The sequence below is a fragment of the Sabethes cyaneus genome, chromosome 2 (genome assembly GCF_943734655.1).
Source record: "Sabethes cyaneus chromosome 2, idSabCyanKW18_F2, whole genome shotgun sequence".
NCBI lineage: Eukaryota > Metazoa > Arthropoda > Insecta > Diptera > Culicidae > Sabethes > Sabethes cyaneus.
In genome coordinates, this window is record NC_071354.1 from 27,229,552 (window position 1) to 27,247,841 (window position 18,290).

The following is an 18,290-nucleotide window of genomic DNA, read 5'->3' on the forward strand; positions in this document are numbered from 1 at the left end:
TTTCATATTCACGAAAGTTTTGAAACAGATTAAAACTGTTTTTTTGGCTATCGTGTTTTTGTTATCCTTGAAATTTCGAAGCGATTTGAAAGATATTGATGGATAACAAAAGTAATGACCTAATATGGAAGCGACATATGAATCAGAGAAAGATTTCGTTCGATTTCAGATATTAAAGACGATAAAGAAATAATAAAGAATCAGGCATGGCACAATCATTTTGATTCAATTCACATTCATTTGACAGTACCGTCTCAATCAAGCAGAATCTGAAAAAGTTATGTATGTGGCATTTGTAGAGCTAGTTATTATCTTCAAATTTGCTGAATAAAGCTAGACTATATCTTTTGTATTTAAGGTACTATATGGTTGCTACTCCGTTGGTAACCAAATGAGCGTTCACTTGACTACCAATGGGGCAGCAGCATTGTAGCACAGTGAATACAAAAGATACAACCCTGCTTTATTCAGCAAAATTGTAGATAATAACTAGCTCTACAAATGCGACACATATAACTTTTTTAAATTTTGCTTACTTGGAACGGTACCATCAAATGAATATGAATTGAGTTAAAGTGATCATGCCAACCCTGTTCAGAATTCATCAAATTTGAGACCTTGGCGCAGAACGGCGCAAGATGCCACTATGATTTTTGAAAACTAGACAAAATTTCCTGTAAAATGAAACATGAACGGTCGATGCACTAGTATGCACTCCTAAGTAGACGGCGTCCTACAGACCGAAACACTGTTTAAAAATCAAATATTAACGTGTATTTCATATTGTAACTTTTATAACAATGATGTTTTGTGAAATCTAAAAATTCCATTGGATTTCCAAGAAAATTTCCTATCAAAACACATCTTTGCATGGAATGGTGTTCAATATTTTAAACTAACTAAAACGAATTGAATATCACAGGGTGTAAAGTTTTCGCATTGCGAATTTCAACAAATTTCACTGACTTTGATATCTTCAAAAAATTCTACAAGCTTTAGTTTTTACTCGATTTACTTAAAAATTTGGCATATATATATTCAATGATACTACATTTAAGAAAAAATATGAAAACAATAAAAATCGAAAATCGATTTTGGCATTTTTGTCCGACCCGGCCCCTCTGTGCAATGTTTTGATACTTTGTACTAAACCGAAAAGACTCAGGTGCTTAAGCGACGTTCGATTATTATACCTTCCGATCAGCATAAAGGGCAGCTTTAAATACTCGCCCACGTTAAAAGGCATGAATGTTTGACGCAGGCTTCATTTGCTGTTTTTTACTCACTACATGCTCTTTTGACTACAGTGCCTCAGCGAAACAGAATTCGAACAAGAGGTTCAGAGGGCAATTGAAGAGTTAATTGTTATCTACAACATTGATGAAGAAAGTATAGTTTTACCTTTTGTATCTATGTTTTATGTATTTTGTATATTAAACTATTGTTTTGTGATACTGTAGTAAGCGCAATCTATACCTATAAAACTGGATTTCAGTCTGTCTGTCTGCCTGTCTGTTCGTATGTTGCTTATAGAATCGAAAACTACTGAATTGATCGGCGTGAAAATTTGCATATAAAGGATTTTGGGGCCGGAGAAGGTTCTTATGATGGTTAGAGACCCCTCGCCCCACTAAGAGGGGGGCTCCCATACAAATCTATACCTATAAAAATGGATTTCTGTCTGTCTGCCCGTATGTTCCTTATGGAATCGAAAACTACTGAAACGATAGGAGTGAAAATTAGCATGTAGGGGTTTTTGGTGCCAGGGAAGGTTCTTATGATGGCTAGAGACCCCTCCCCCAACTAAGAGGGGGTGCTTCCATACAAATCTACACCTATAAAAATGGATTTCTGTCTGTCTGCCCGTATGTTCCTTATGGAATCGAAAACTACTGAAACGATAGGAGTGAAAATTTGCATGTAAGGATTTTTGGGGCTAGGGAAAATTCTTATGATGGTTAGAGATCCCACCCCCCACTAGCAGGGGTCTCCCATACAAATCTATACCTATAAAAATGGATTTCTGTCTGTCTGCCCGTATGTCCCTTATAGAATCGAAAACTACTGAACCGATCGGCATGAAAATTTGCATGTAAAGGATTTTGGGACCGGGGAAGGTTCTTACGATCGCTAGGGACCCCTCCCCCAACTAAGAGGGGGTGCTCCCATGCAAATCTACACCTATAAAAATGGATTTCTGTCTGTCTGCCCGTATGTTCCTCATGGAATCGAAAACTACTGAACTGATAGGCGTGAAAATTTGCATGTAGGGGTTTTTGGGGCCGGGGAAGATTCTTATGATGGTTAGAGACACCTTCCCCCACTAAAAGGGGGGCTGCCATACAAATGAAACACAAATTTCTGTCTGTCTGTCCGTATGTTCCTTATAGAATGGAAAACTACTGAACCGATCGGCGTGAAAATTTGCATGTAGAGGTTTTTGGGGCCGGCTAAGGTTCTTATGATGGTTAGAGACCCGTGCCTCCACTAAGAGAGGGGGTTCCCATACAAATCTATATCTATAAAAATGGATTTCTGTCTGTCTACCCGTATGGTACTTTCGAAATGGTACTTTCCACGAAAACATTTTCCGTGAAATGGTACATCCCGCGTAAGGTTATTCGTAAAATGGTATTCCGCGTAGCTCTATATTCCGCGTTATGGTTAACCGAGAAGTGGTGTTCCGCAAAATGGTATTCGGCGAAATGTTATATATTCATGGCGAATATTTTAATGCTATCTGCTTTATTTTATCAGGCTAAGCAATGACTCCCCCCATTGTTTTCTACTGTACTGTGAGGAAAATTTGTATATTAAACCACCCATGCACTCCTCAGAAACTTGCAAAACTCGAGATTGGGACGAAGGTCATCCGAGATTTACGATTTATGTACAACACAGTTTAATTTATGGCAATACAAAGTTTGTCGGATGAGCTAGTGCTAAATAAACTTTCATTTGATATCTTAAGAAAAGTAATCTCGCTTCTATTCAAAGTTAGAGGTTAAAATTAAACTATATCATCACAAAAGGTGAAGAAACCAAAAGCATGTGCGAAAGCTCTAGTATCTTATGTTTTCGCTACCGATAGTATCACCTTAGTCATCGCCGGATATCAATCCACTTAATCTCTTCGTTCGGCGTACGTTTGATAAAATTTATCTAAAATCCAGAGGTGGGAGGCAAAATATAAAATTTAATCTTGAAAACCTATTTGTATTTTTCTTTGGTGATTGCTATTTATATTTAGTAGGAACGAGTAGCGAACCTTTGAAATTTCAAACGCTAGCGCTTCTTCATGTATGGTGAATCTGGACTAATCTGGACGATTAGACAATAAAACCATGGAATGCAAATATTTTCAGTCACAAAAGCAAGTCAAATTTTGATAACCTTCTGCCACTCCGAAGTGCTTAGCAATAAGCATAAAAATCGTTTCGATTGGCTTTCGTTGCGCTCAGCACAAAAACAAACAAATTTGTTTATTTTTATCGTAATCAACCCGGCCTGGAATGCTCGATATTGATTCCCCCCATTGATTGCAAAGATATCGAAACAATAAACCTTGACCAGTTGCGTCACATTGGGAAGGTCTGCTTTATCAGCAGCTAGCGGGCTACTTCTTGCAGTCAATAATAATACAGTACTAACAGCGTGGATCAACCGATAAGCTCTACGAAAACCCCACCCTGGGCAAGCGGTAGTAAACCGGTGCGTTGCCGATTTGTCCTTATCGATCGGCATATCTTTTCGCAACGGTCGTTATCACGAACAGTCTCCCTCACCGTGTCCGTGTCCACCCCAATAATGCAATGGTGGGTCTCAAAGGTGAACAAACAGTGACCTTGCAGATTAAACTCCTATTGCTCGGACACGTCAGAGAGGTTAGGTAATAATTTAAACCGACACTGATGTACAAATGATATACAATTTCACCATTGAACAGTTTATTGATATTTCAGGAACATAAACGGTGATTGATTTGAACAAAAAAAAATCATTAAACTATCAAATTAGGGTTAGGCGTCAATGTCCCGGGTCAAGTGCGGTCAGGCATTCAGTCTTTCTCTTGTCCGGTTCATTATGCTCAATCGTTTTTTTTCTGTCCCCAACAATAACAATCAATCCTTGCCACCAGGTATCACAAAAGATTTTTGAACTCCAAATTGAAATGAAAATAGAAATAGAAACCTGGAAAGCAAAAGTCATTCCGGGTGTAGTTCTGTCTCCTGCCAGTCATCCGCCGTGGCTGCACGGAGAGTTCTAATAGCTTCCCGGTAATTATCTTGGACAGGCCCTAAACGTTTTTGCGTTTTCTTCGACACCAACTGACCCAACCAGACCAGAGAAGATGAAGTTAGCAAAAACATACCGCAGAGTGATTTATTGCCCCCCCGGTTGGCTACGAAGTCAAGGCACTTAGCACCGAAACATCACGAGCTGTAGGTACGTTATACCTACCTCCTGTACCGGTGATTATTTCACATGTCACAAAAGAAAAGCAACAAAAAATGAGACAGTAGATTCGTTGAAATGAATGCGTGTTCATTTTTAACGACACGTCCATAATTACGGTTCACCACCGCCGCTGGCGCTGACGATGACAATATTAATAACGCTCGACCCGTAGACGGACAATTCTTTATCGTTTTTTTTTAGCTATTGGGTTAGCACTAAGTCATCGTCAGTTATCTCACAATTGAAATTGAATTGTGGCCAAAGTCCACAGCACAAAATGAGTTCTGTTTTTTTCTTTCATAAGAGTAAACTTACCTTTCATCATGTCCGCGACGGATGACGGTATCGCCGGTAACCGGGGCATTGCATTCAGTTTGGCCGCATCGGCTGCCGGTATCAGGGCGCGAGCCAAATCGCCCGCTTTGAACCGCACGTGCTCCTTCCGTAGGTCACTAAATCGCCAGTAGTACGCGGGCAGCTGAATTTCTTTGGCACTGGCTTCCGGATGGAGGCACTGTCGTAGCGGGAGCTGGCCATCGGTAATCAAGCGAAAATTTGACCCGTGTGGATCTATTTTAAGGCTCCTCGTGTACGCGTCGAACTGCAAAGAGAGACGAAGGAAACGGTCAGTCTTATCGCGATGACAAGCCGAGAAAAAGAAACATCAATCTTATCACTGCCATAAGCCTCCACTGGTATTAGGGTAGCACAATAAAAGAAAAGTTTAATTTACAACCTGCTAAATGATGGAATCAGTCGATAAGTGACAAACTTGAGCGAACAACTGTTTCTATCGAAATTTGTTTATCAGGAAGCCGCACAATCTGCAAGTAATGGCCAATGACTATCGGACACCAAGCTGCTTCAGTTCAGTGAGTTCTAATCGAACGAACCCAAATTGGCATTTCGCAACCTGCCAAGAAAACTTCATTCAGTACAAGTCAATCACCGCAGGAAGTGTTTCAATTTCACTTCCCTCGGACAATTTCATGTACACGGCAAATAAGCCAGATCCGCACCAAATGTCAGTCAGCCAGCCGGGCTGCGCGTAGCGCCAGTCAGTCGGCGTCGGTGAAACCAGCAGGATGACGGCGTTATCAATGCCGGATCGAGCGAGCGCAGATAATTATCCAAAACTGGTAGGTACCGCTCCCCGGCGCGTCGCGTCGATCTGATCCGCCACCGAAGAGTGTCGCAACCTGGGGCGAGTTTTAATTGCACCTCGCGCTCTACATACGGTCACCGCGATTGGCCATATCCGGATGGCGGATGGCAAATTGGCAAGGGCGCACGCGTTTCTTTTTCCATTTCGAATGATCACACTTGATAGATAGTGAGCTGGCACAACTCCGGTAGAGCAACAACCCGTTTGGAACTAGATGCAAATCTGTGCTTCGATAATGGAGGAGTTCAGACCGAATGGCAGACAGTAAATGGTTCTTACAATTTAAGTTGTTGCAGGAAAATTCATTTACTAATTTATCAAAGATACGATAATGACACAGCTATATAATATGAAGAAGCATATCTTCTTTTCTTCTTATATTATAAGCGTCTTATGCCATCTGTAACCAAAACCAGGCCCCTGGCAGGACGTCATGTTTTCGTACGCAAGAATCACAGCTCGCACCCACACAAAGCTGAAGCTAATACGTGTACATCTAAACTACAGCTGGTGCGAGTAACTCACGAACACTCTCTTATCCGGGGATTTGCAGTGGGTCCGAAAAAGAAATTGGTGTTATCAAAAGACAATATTCGTGATAAAACGTGATTAACGTAAGTGACAACTCAAACCAATTATGCCGGATTGTAGTCATGACAAGCATCAGTAACATAGTTACCTCTAGCGTCAGAGGTGCCATTTAGGTGTTTTGGTCATATATGCAGGTTATCTCCGTTATAGTGAATCTGGAGTATCACAGCAAAAAAGTGTGTTTTTGAGTTCCACCGATTGCCTCTCAATTAAAGGTGAGACGACGCACGCAGATTACTGCTAGTAACGGTATAAAAAGTTCCAAATTGAAAATTTGAAGTGGAGAAAGCTGTGGATTCATGATATAGGTCAAGCTAGTCTATTCAAGCATCATCTAGTATGAGTCATATGAAAATGTATGAATAAATCAAAATTAGCAAAAGTTTTGTACTGAAATGAATCTTTAAGCGGCTTAACATCGAACCGCCGCAATATCGCAATTTGTTCACTTATAGAAAGAAGACTACTTTAGAAATATATTCAAGCAAAGCAAAGAATAATAATACATTCTGAACAATGAGTTTGCTTATCGCCAACACTGCAGATGCTAGTCCGTAACTACTCAGAAACATGGAAACTCCGACTACAGACAGATTCGATCACAAACATGCAATGATAATTAATTTGAATAATTGAATAATTAATTGGATGAACTGGAAAATTTCGATATAGACTAAAAATATAACACTCTTCACACTCTTTCGGTTGGTACCCAAGTGTTTTTCCAATTAAACCATCGCCGCACCCTTAGGGGGAAGTCCTGTATGGTCGGACGGCCCCAATGCCTGAACACTAGCGATTTCTCAAAAACAAGGAATGATCAAATTATTTGAAACAAATAGAACAACAGCACCATTAAAGTACTATTATTCCATTCTTTGCAAATAGTTTTATTATTCTTTGTTTTTGAGAAATCGCTAATGTCCGGGCATAGACGCTGTCCGGCCATTCAAGACTTTCCCCTATATTAGATGGTTTCATATCTAATTTTATTCCTCCAGTCATAACCATTTCATACACGCACACATACGCACAGTTTTAAGCGTTTACCGACTGTAACCATCTAAATTTAGGACATTCCCTTCAAAAATGAAGTATTCTTTGTCATTCTGTCATAGCTCTAACTGAATCACAGGGAGTTTTACAAGCATACATTTTTATGGGTTCCAGATGCTGGAAATTATCGCCATAAGTGGGCTATTTAATTACAAAAAAATATTCTTTGTTACATTGCAAATAAATTATATAAAACTAGCTGCGTGGCCGATCTTACTCGGGACCTCGTTATCACTCAGCGCTTGTACATCTGTTTTTGTAATAAAATTCTCATAATGCAAGAAACAAAACCCTTTTTCTTCATTTGAATATCTACTCCCTTTGTCAGCTCACCCTACCTTTGTTGTCCACCAGCCACGTAGAAATCTGTCTTCTTTTTGATAATTCCTATAAACAAATCCTTTTGTATGTTTATGATCATCCCCCTTTCAGTAATCCCCTCTTCTCGTATAGCCACTTGTACAATTGCTATCGTTTCAAATGCAATGGAAAAGCACCCCTTTACCCATTTCATTTAAACCTTCCTCACCCGTATAAGAAATCTTCTCCCCTTTCATCAACCCCTTTCCATAACCACCCCCGCCTTTTTACGCATCTGGAATCGGTCGAAATGTGAGAAAAACAGTTCACTTAATTTTTTCACTTATTTTTTTTACTTATTTTTTTCACTAATTTTTCACACCTCTCCCCTTGTTAGGAACCATCTCCCGTTTTTGTCAACCTACCAGTATTCCCTTATACCAAGGAACATGTGTGCCAAGTTTGGTGGAGAACGGCCAACGCGTTTTTGAGTTATGTTGCTCCCTCCTTTGTTAGGAACCCCCCTTCCCTTTTGTCTACCCCCAGTGTTGATTTCTTCATATCAAGGAATATGTGTATAATGTTTGGTGGAGAACGGTCAAGCCGTTCTTCAGTTATGGACCTCCCCCCCCTTAATAGCAACAACCTTACCTTTTGGCAACAACCCTGTGCTGGTTCGTTTATGTCAAATAACATGTGTGCCAAGTTTGATGAAAAGAAGTTTACTCTCTAAAAATCCCTATTCCGGAGAGAAACAATGCATTTTTTTTCATTTGCTCTCGGTGACCCCCCTCCCCCCTTCTATAACCACCCCTCCTTTCTTGTCTCCCGGCCACTTACGCAATTGCAATCGTTGAAATTCAAGAAAGGCGCAACCTAGGGTAAGTTAAGGAACAGCTTACCTCATTGATTACAATTGCGGTACATTCATTTCATAGTTCATGGCACACTGCGCCCCACCTTTTTGACATTTAAATTTTAAAATGTTAGAATTTGGCAGCCAATGTTTGTTATTGTCAAAACGATCAAAACAGTCTGTCTGGGCGCCGGCGAGTTTGGCAGGTTTCACACGATCAGCACCTCAGCGTCACAGTAAGGCACAGAGTGAACAAAATTTCTATGAAGTGAACGGAATGTTCTAAGCGACTTACCCTTGGGCGCAACCCCTTTTACTTATTATGTCCTCTCCCCTTTTGTCAACCCCCTCGGTGCTGATTCCCTTATGCCAAGGAATATGTTTGCTTAATTTGGTGAAAAACGGTTAACGTGTTCTGGAATTATGGCGGAACATGCAAACATACAAACAAACATACTCACGCTTACTACACGGAAAGAAATCTGTTCCAGTTTTCATGAATAAAAAATCATGAAAACAATAAGCTTGAAATTTCATGAAATCATTACCATGACCCATGATTTCATGACTGTACGGACAAATATCATGAACTATAACAAGCATTTTTGTGAATATTCTTCATAATTGCTTCTAGCGTTACACGAACTGTCAAATCAGGTCTTTGAAATCACAGCAGCGAATGTTAGTGATTTAGCATCTTGTGATGATTCTATTAAATGAAGAAGTACAATTTTTGTGATGGCTTCCGTCGCTGATGAGCAACAAAGTGAACAGATTAGTAATTTTCAGTTTCGTTGACGTGAGTCGTGTGTTAAAAGTGCTATTATAATGATGGATAGCGAAATAGAAAAATTCGCTACCGTGAAAGTGGGGGAAAACGATAAAAGTGGAAAAGTTATGATATCCTATATTCTGGATATGGAAATTAAACCATCGATCCGTTTTAATGAGGGCAGTTCCTTGGGGCGACAATGAAGGCCGTTTTACCCGACACAGCAAGTGTTGTTGTGAAAGAAGAACCTGCGTCATACATCATCGACGCAGCTGAGAAGGCAGGAACAAATACGCCTTCATTGGCGCAGCAGTAGCTCATGGCAAAATGGCCGCATCTAGTACCAGGGAATCTCGTAAAGGACCGGTAATAGTTTATGCACCAGTGCTCAATCCGGTCTAAATAGCATTTGATGGTTTGGGAATACTCAGAGATCATCCTGTGCAGTAGATAGTACACCGACTTCTACCGAGCATAAGAATAACGAGGATTGATCCGACTCTGAGCACCTTTCCATCCGTCGATCGATCCAGGCAACTCTGGTAACATTCCGCATTAATTTGAACCATACTTTAATTGTAAATATTATCACCTGTCCTTTTATCTAGAGCCACTTTTGAAATGGTTCTGTCTACCGTATCCAAACTGGTGCCTGGTATAGGGCCCTATTTTATAAATCACGGCGAGTGTCACTTTGCTCGACTGGTATACTTCTGGTATTATGCAGGGGGAAGTCCTGCATGGCCGAACAGCATCCATGCACGGATTCTAGCGAAACAAAGAATGATAAAATTATCTGGAAAGGTTAGAACAACAGTATCATTAAAGCACCAAATATTTTTACTACTCTTCGTTTTTTAGAAATCGCTAGTTTACTGGTGAATGACCAACTGGTTAAAACCACACAAAAAATAAAAAAAAAATTCGCTGGTGTCCGGCCATACAGGACTTCCCCCTAAGTAACATGCGACACGATGCGCGTAACTCGACTGAGCCGACCACTAAAAAGCTAGTGACTCAACCGTCAGCAAATGACGAGTGAGCTTGTTCTATTTTGGCGGTGCATTCAGCCGCTATATACCGGCCGTTCTTTCCGCACTCGACACTCGACAGTCGATTCGAGCTGCTCGGCGGGACTTACAAAAAAGGGCCAATAATATCAATTGTATCAGTCATCTAAAATTAAATAAAAAGAAGAAAACTTATCCAATTTAATTCTTCTATGTATATTTTATTCACGACAGATACGTATTTCGCCTACGACTTGCAGGCTTCCTTAGTGTCTGTTTTCGAACTAGCATCAGTCATGATTATTCGTCAAGCAACCATAAAATCAATGAGTCGTTAAAAACGTTTACCGTACAAAAACAAGTAATTACCAGATCAGCATCTGAAAAGTGGAATTTTCAGTGATGTATTGGAACTGGCAGCAAATATCATTTACTTACCTAAGTAAAAATTTGAGCTAGCTTCTGTAGTATTTTCTCGCCCGGAACTTCTACTGTATGTGTCACCTAATCCAACTCCGCTCGTATCAAGCACCAAGGGCCATGCTATTGCTGCTAGTGATGATGTTACTACTGGAGTTCCACTGCTGCTACGGCAACTTGCACCACTAACGCTTTGTCTAATACAGCGCTTTCGATATAAGTTTTCGTGAAAGATTACTGTATCGATTACTTTAAAACACACGAAAAGCGCTTTTCCCTCAATAAAAATTAAACAATTTGATCATTATCTGCCGGGCGAAATTTCAATTCAAACTCTAACACCATGTAAACAAACTACCAATTGCTGTCAAAAGAGTGAGGTTAGAAGCTCCCATACAATAGTTTACAGATCATGATTTCATGATTTTAGTCGAAAAATCAGGAATTTAATTCATGGTTCCAAGTTGAAAGATTCATGATTTTAGAATTTCGCGTGCAAAACAGTAACGCTTAGGCTGCGTTACGGTAAAGAAAAGTATGAAATCATGAACATTATTCATGGTGTATATTCATAACATGAAAATACACCAGATTCTTGAAATCATGAGTCATTTTTCGCATTTTGGAGATTAAATTTGTACCCGTGTAATATGTATATAGATAAGCAACAATACTTTTGGTTGGGTGGGCTAATAAGAAACGTTAAACATTGTTTCATGTTCGATTGGAACGATACTCTCTATTTTGTTTGGAGCTACTTTAACGTTAGAGCCGCCGGGAAGGACCGAGGAAAACTTCATTGGAAAATTTCTAGGATTTGAGAGGAGGAGAAACTACCGGAGGAGTGGATGGAAGGTGTAGCCTGTCCCATCTACAAAAAGCACGACCGGCTAGATTGTTGTAATTACCGCGGCATCACGTTGGTCAACGCCGCCTACAAAGTGCTCTCCCAGATTTTGTTGCGTCCGTCGTCTATCCCCAATAGCAAGAGAATTCGTAGCGCAGTATCAGGTGGGCTTTATGGGGGCTCGAGCTACTACGGATCAAATTTTTACTCTTCGACAAATCCTCCAGAAATGTCGAGAGTACAACGTGTCCATGCATCATATTTTTTTTGGATTTCAGGGCAGCATACGATACAGTTGAACGAGAACAGCTATGGTGATGAACTGGAAGTGGTTAATGAGAGTTCGTATATTTGGAATCTCTGGTCACCGCCCACAATAATACGAGTAAGGAGAAGCAACGACGCATTCAAGCTGTAAATCGAGCCTACTTTTACCTCTGCAAGATGCTTCGATCTGGAAGCACACGCCGCCGCACAAAGCTGACGATGTACAAAACGCTAATCAGATCGGTAGTCCTCTACGGACTTGAGACAGTAACTTTGCTTACGGAGGACATACGTGCACTAGCCGTATTTGAACGAAAGGTGTTGTGGACTATTTTTGGCGGAGTACAAACGGAAAGCGGAGAATGGCGGATGCAAATGGCTACACAAGCGTACGTACGAGCTACAGGCACTACATGTGCTCGTGACTGGAAGACAAAAGGAATGAGGCCTCCCACAAGAAAGAAGGTCAAACCTAAACATATAAAATGAATGTATATTTGTATGTCTGTATGTTTCCCAAGAAGTTTTCAATTTGGTATGCGATTTTTTCATTCGGAAAGCGGAGTACTGAAGTTTTTGGAGCGTCTTAGTAGAATACTAAACCTGATGTTAAATAAAAAGAAAACTATTCCAATTAAATTCTTCTATCTATATTTATTTCCTTATTTCAATTGATACTTTTCGTAACTGTGATTAAAATAGTGATTAAAATAGACCAAATCAAAAAAAACTATGTAAAGGGTGGCAACAAAAATTTTGGAATTTTTTCTCAAGCTGTCAAAACAAGACAAAGATACATGAAGAAGATCTGATTTACCGAAATTAAAGATACATTATCCATTGCTGAAAAAAATTGGTGTACATTTGAAAACGGTCCGTAACCGGCTGTTCGGCGGCTTTCGTTTGACGTTGAAACAGGAGCGTTCTAGTGCCATCATGTCAACTTTGCGAATGCGTCTCTTGATTCTACCAATCAACTGTTTGCAATTCGTGGCTCTCCAGTTATTTTTGTACACCAAGGAACTCAAAATCCCGAAGAAATCTCCGATTGGGCGCACTGAGAAAGAGTTTTCGGGTCGTGGCTTTTGGGTAAAAATGGGATCGAATGGGTATTTAGAAACGATTGTGTTTTTTTGGCGTAATGCAATGATGCTCTACCCAGCCAAAAACGTACTGTCCATCTGCATGATGTTTTTATAGAAACGGGATCAAAATTTTCTTCAAACATTCGTCTGGTGCATCTTAATTGATAGCCAAACCAGAGGGTTTGTTGTTGAATAAACGAGCAAGTGAACGATGTCCTTCTGCGTCCATAATTTTGGCTGGTCTTCCACTACCTAGCTTGCGAATAGTTGTTGGGCATCTTAGGATATGGTAAACAGTCGAAGCCGCAACATTTTTGCTTTTTAAATGTTGTACCGTATACTTTTGGCCGAGATTTTCTGTTTCAGTGTACATGTGTATTTAAAAGAGTAGCCAAAAGCGACTTCTTCTTCTCATTCTTCTTCTTCTTCTTCTTCTTCTTCTTCTTCTTCTTCTTCTTTGGCTTCATGCCATTAGGCAAAGTACGTGCTGGAATGGTATAAGTCAAGTAATGTCGACTTCGTGCCGAAGATCTTAGCCCGTCAAAAACACAGGAGCTGCGGCCAATCGAGAAATACTGGACTATTAGGAAGCAGAATCTTCTGAAACGTCCAAAAGTAATCAAAACAATTTAAGAAGTGTAGAAAGCTTGGATAAATATGCAAAATCATGTCGATTCTGAAGTCGAGGTTTTACACAGGGGGATTAAGGCCAAAATACGGACATTCGGTTATGGAGCGAAATAAAACAAAAACAAAATAAAATTCTATCCGGAGTACCTCGAGGCAGTATCCTAGGACCATTATTCTTTGTGCTCTTTGGGAAAGATCTGGGAAATATTTAGTAAAAATTATTTAGTTTACTACGACTACATTTAATGTCAAGCCGTCTTATAATTCAACAACTGGTCCCATTTTCAGACTAGGTTGATATATAAATAAGAACAAAAAAAATAAACACTAAGTTTAAAAGTTATTACAAGGTCTGAGATGTTCAGATAAACTAGAAATAAAATAAAGAACAATATTAAGTCGGTGCGAAATTTTTAGGAAAAGTCGAAAAACTATATTCTATTTCATGGATAGCATTATTATTCGTTTTTGAGTTAACTGCATAACTCAAGAACAAGATCTATAATGAAGGCCTCCAATAAAAACTACAATGCCTGTAAATCATAACTTTTCATTGCTCTAAATTTAGTGTAAGCGGGACAACCCTGGTGGACGTATCGACGCAGCTAAAAACTCAAAATTGATAAGTACCCAATTGTATTGGTTACATCAAATGTGAACCGGTGTTGAACAAACCAAATATTTAGAAGCGAATTGTTGTTATCGATACAGTCTTAGGCCCTAAGCAGCATTACGCCAGTGAAAATTCATAGCTAATTGCAAACGAAAAATAGTTCAAACACTTTTCCTTGAAGCCAGTAGATGTTTCAGGAATTTCGCTCCGCCAACTGTAGCAAGCAAGCAAATCCAAGGGTCGTGTTTTGTAAGGAAAAAAACGCTGCCTGCCGCCTCTTCTCGCGGCCAGGCGCTACCGAACGAATCGCTGCTGCTGCTGCTGCACTTTGCGTAGCGTTTGTTTGGCAATCGAGCATGTAATCCGGTACCAGCATGAGGTTTGTACTCATTTTATTAACGCGCCGTACAAAGTACCAACCTAATTGTGAACCGGCTAAACACGGTTTTGAGTCATAGCGAAAAGGCTGAATAACTTCATTCTTTCATCGGTCTGCTGCCCCCCGCGCTATCGCCCGATATACAATTACCCTCCCCGCGGGGCGACCGACCGACGGCTCAGTGGAGTGATATTTGCAGCCCAAAACTAACTCACTCAAGTAGTGACAGCTCTGAGGAGCTGGCAAACGAGTCCACGAGTACACGGAGCGAGACAGCCTGCACCGTCTGCGTCTGGTGTGGTTGGAATTAACCGATTCGGGCCCGGATTATGTGTAATTGCGTGTCATTAGTAGTTTACTGGGGCTGACCGGGCATGAGAAGTTGTGCAAATAAATAAATGAATGAAATTGCTACGCAATTATGCGACAAAATTGAGCCTTGGGATTTGGTTTGGTAACACCATGTAGGAAAATTATGTTTCCTACAGAGGAGGCTTGTGTGGCACTGAAGTTAGCTTTACCCGAAAAAATGTCGTAAAATCATTCAGATGGAATCCTCAGCTTTAGAGTGCACCTACGAAATGCTTCGCCTTGGGGGGGTTCTCCTTGATACCAGCGAAATGTGAAAGGCAATTGGTTCAATGAGCTCTTCGACAAGTAACCATTGCAGTTAAAATCAATGCGATAGCAGTCATTTATGACAATGCCGAACAGGACGTGCTGCTGTGTCTGATTTCGACTTCCATGACACCAAGGCGGTGCGCCGCTTGATGCAGTGGTAGGCTTTGCTTCACAGGGCTGGTTGCGGTCAAAGGTTGACAATTATCGTATAATCTGGTAAGTTATACATAGCAGACTACATTACGACGATTGCTGCACCCGAAGGTCATGGCTGGAGGTGAAATCATTTCGAATCACTGTGCCTGTGACTGCGGAAAACCCTAAGTGCCCCGAAAGGGTAATGCAGCAGGTGATTTCAATTCAATGAGGTCACGAACCTTTTTTCTGTAAGAAAGGAAATTTCATTTTATTCCATTTAATTACTACGAAATAAATAATATAGATTTTTTCCATGAGCAGCTGCTCCTATAGAGCACCTTCTAAACACGATAATTGCGGGGCAATTGTTCTGGTTTTATAATTCGTTTATTTTTCGGGTATGCAACACAAATTATCCTTTTCCGTAATCAGCCTATTAGGATTTGAGCCTACAACATTCCTTACAACAAATTGTGTACATAGGGTATGTTGCTGCTTCATCGTAATTGCTTATTCCCGTCCTACTCAACACATATTATTAAAAATATCAGCGTTTTTATGACACACAATGCAAAATTAGTTATTCCCTAATATTTTAGTTTGTTGACTATCATACGAGATCAATCAAAGTGACCTGAGATCTCTTTAAATGCTTTTTTTTATTACAGAATTCCTAGCAGCCAAATTTCCTACGTTTTTCGTACGATGAAGAAGAAAATATCGACTAATCGTTTCAATTTCCGCCATTCATAAAATGAAAATAGCTCACGCAACGTCTTACACAAATACATGCGCGCTAATTTCGTAAACATTGTTGTGATTTTTAGTTGAACGATGAAAAATTTCGATGGACGGATTTCAAAATGATACGCCGAATTTCAGAAATAAAGTCAGTTGCTTAATTTCAATAAAATGCTTTAATAATTGCTTTTTAGAGAATTCAAAGTCCACGGCTCGGAAGGTAAATGTGTTTGGGTACAATCAGCATAAGAACTTTTGGATTATTCGTTACATCCACCCAAGAAATGATGAAAATTAAAGTGGTTTTCCTTACTACGACGGGAATCAGAAATAAACCCTATAACATAAACTAAACTTGACAGAGATAAAGAAAGAAAAGAAGAAGATTTTCTTCATTTGAATTCTACCATATTCGTGCATTATCTGCCATAGCTGGTCTCGATCGACTGTATCGTATGCTGCTTTGAAATCAGCACCCAAGTAGCGCACTTCGAGTTCATTCAGTTGAAACAACCGGATTACGACTGAAATTAGTCATATTTCGGTTAGCACAACAACTTTGTTTGTAACAACCGTGCTAGTAGGGTAAAGATGTGTTGCGTGGGCACATTTATCTTCCCGACATTTTTACAATATCTGTCGGATGGCAAAAATTTGGTCCGCAGTTCCGCGAGCCCACATGAAACCCATCTGGTAATTCCCTACGAAACCTTGTGCTATCGGTGACAACCGGCGTAACAGGATCTGGAATAGTACCTTGTAGGCGGCGTTTACCAGCGTTATGCTGCAATAGTTGCAGCAGTCGAGCCGAACACCCTGTTTGTAGATGGAACAAGCCACTTCTTCCATCCATACTTCTGGTAGCTTCTTCTCAGTGTGGAACCGTTGCCAGCGTTTCTCGGTCATGTTTATAAGGTTCTGCCGGTAGGCGGCCCTTAAAAGCGGATTAGTTGGTCTTTAGCGACCTGATTTTTCGCTTGGTTTCTTGGAGATCAGGTGCAAGGACATTAGTATCCTTTATGGGCACTCCTAGGTTAACTTTCGTTCCATTTCCTTCTGCAACTTCGCCATTGAGATGTTCGTGAGATGTTCATTCATTCACATGCCAGTGTGTAGCTCTTACGAGTTCACCTTCTCGTAAAATGGCCTAATGGCGTAATGGCCCGTGCCATTAGCTCAGAATAGCAGTTCTAATTCTTCATGATTTTTGGTCCCCTTTTGGCGCTTTTTACTCGTCAGGATCATGGTCAACTGATTCCTTGCTCGTTGGTATTTGGCCAAGTTCTCCCTAGTGGCAATGCTGAAAAAAATTCCAACGCTATTTTTTTCTCTCCATGGGAAATGCAATTTCGGAAAATATCCAAACAATGGAGAATGTAGCAACCTCTATTGCTAACCTCTATGCTCTATTAAGGACTTATAACGGTTCTAACGGCCGAAAATGTTTATAGAAACGATTTAAATGATGTTTTTAATGATTCACATCTTTTACAAAACGGTTTATTGTACTCTTTTTGCGCCATTTTCAATTTCCGGTAGGCTGAAATCTGCGAAAGTTCTTTCAGGCACAACGATTGTCATCTCACATTAGATTACCGTCTCCACAATTATAGTAATCGAACGACCTTCACAACGCCACAAACGACTTGAATGAAATGATGCTAGATGCTCAGTCAAGCGTTGCTGATAGGAAATATTTCCGTAATCACGTTCGGACGAATAGACCCAGAACACTCGCGCGCGCTCGCTTGCTGCTTGCTATATTGATCGCGTGCACAACGCATAAATTATGCTTGCTTTAAAAACGGGTTCGTGGTAGAGGCGCCTTACCTTGCCTTGGCCTCCACAACGGTGCCTACCTACTTAACCGTCCCCGTCGTTCCCCGCTGCCGGGGACTGGGCACAAACAGTCGCGACTATGCAGAATGCACTTGTCGAACGAACGGACGACTTTAGAGCGAGCGAGTTGAAACTTTTCTCCTTCGGTGAGCATATATCAAAACACTTAATTTCAAATAGCGGCTCGTTAACGAGCGACCAGAATGGCTTTGCTGAATGGGAGACCCGCGGCGGTGCATGCACATATACCCAACTATGAATCAGGATCACGACAAAAAGCGGAGATAATTTATGCTCTCTGAGTTGACATTATCTTTGTATTAGATGTGCTGTGCTGTAACAGAATTAGCATTTTTTTCATGGAAACCTAGAGTTAAATATGATTTTTATTCACGAAGAATATTCACAATAGAGATGTAGTTATCTTAATGGTTTATATCATAAAGAAAAAGTCTAATACTTTGACCATTAATGAAAGGGTTTTCAACTGCTTTCACCATCA

At 40.4% G+C, this 18,290-nt stretch overlaps 1 protein-coding gene across 4 annotated transcripts in view; it reads right to left on the minus strand.

Annotated features, from left to right (window-relative positions):
* The window catches only part of LOC128738028 (RNA-binding protein fusilli), a 204,189-nt gene that overhangs the window by 77,042 nt on the left and 108,857 nt on the right, over positions 1-18,290 (minus strand). For all 4 annotated transcript variants that reach the window (XM_053832836.1, XM_053832837.1, XM_053832834.1 and 1 more), the window contains exon 4: positions 4,774-5,059. In XM_053832836.1, the coding sequence (XP_053688811.1) occupies positions 4,774-5,059 (286 nt within the window). The remainder of the gene's footprint in view (positions 1-4,773; positions 5,060-18,290) is intronic.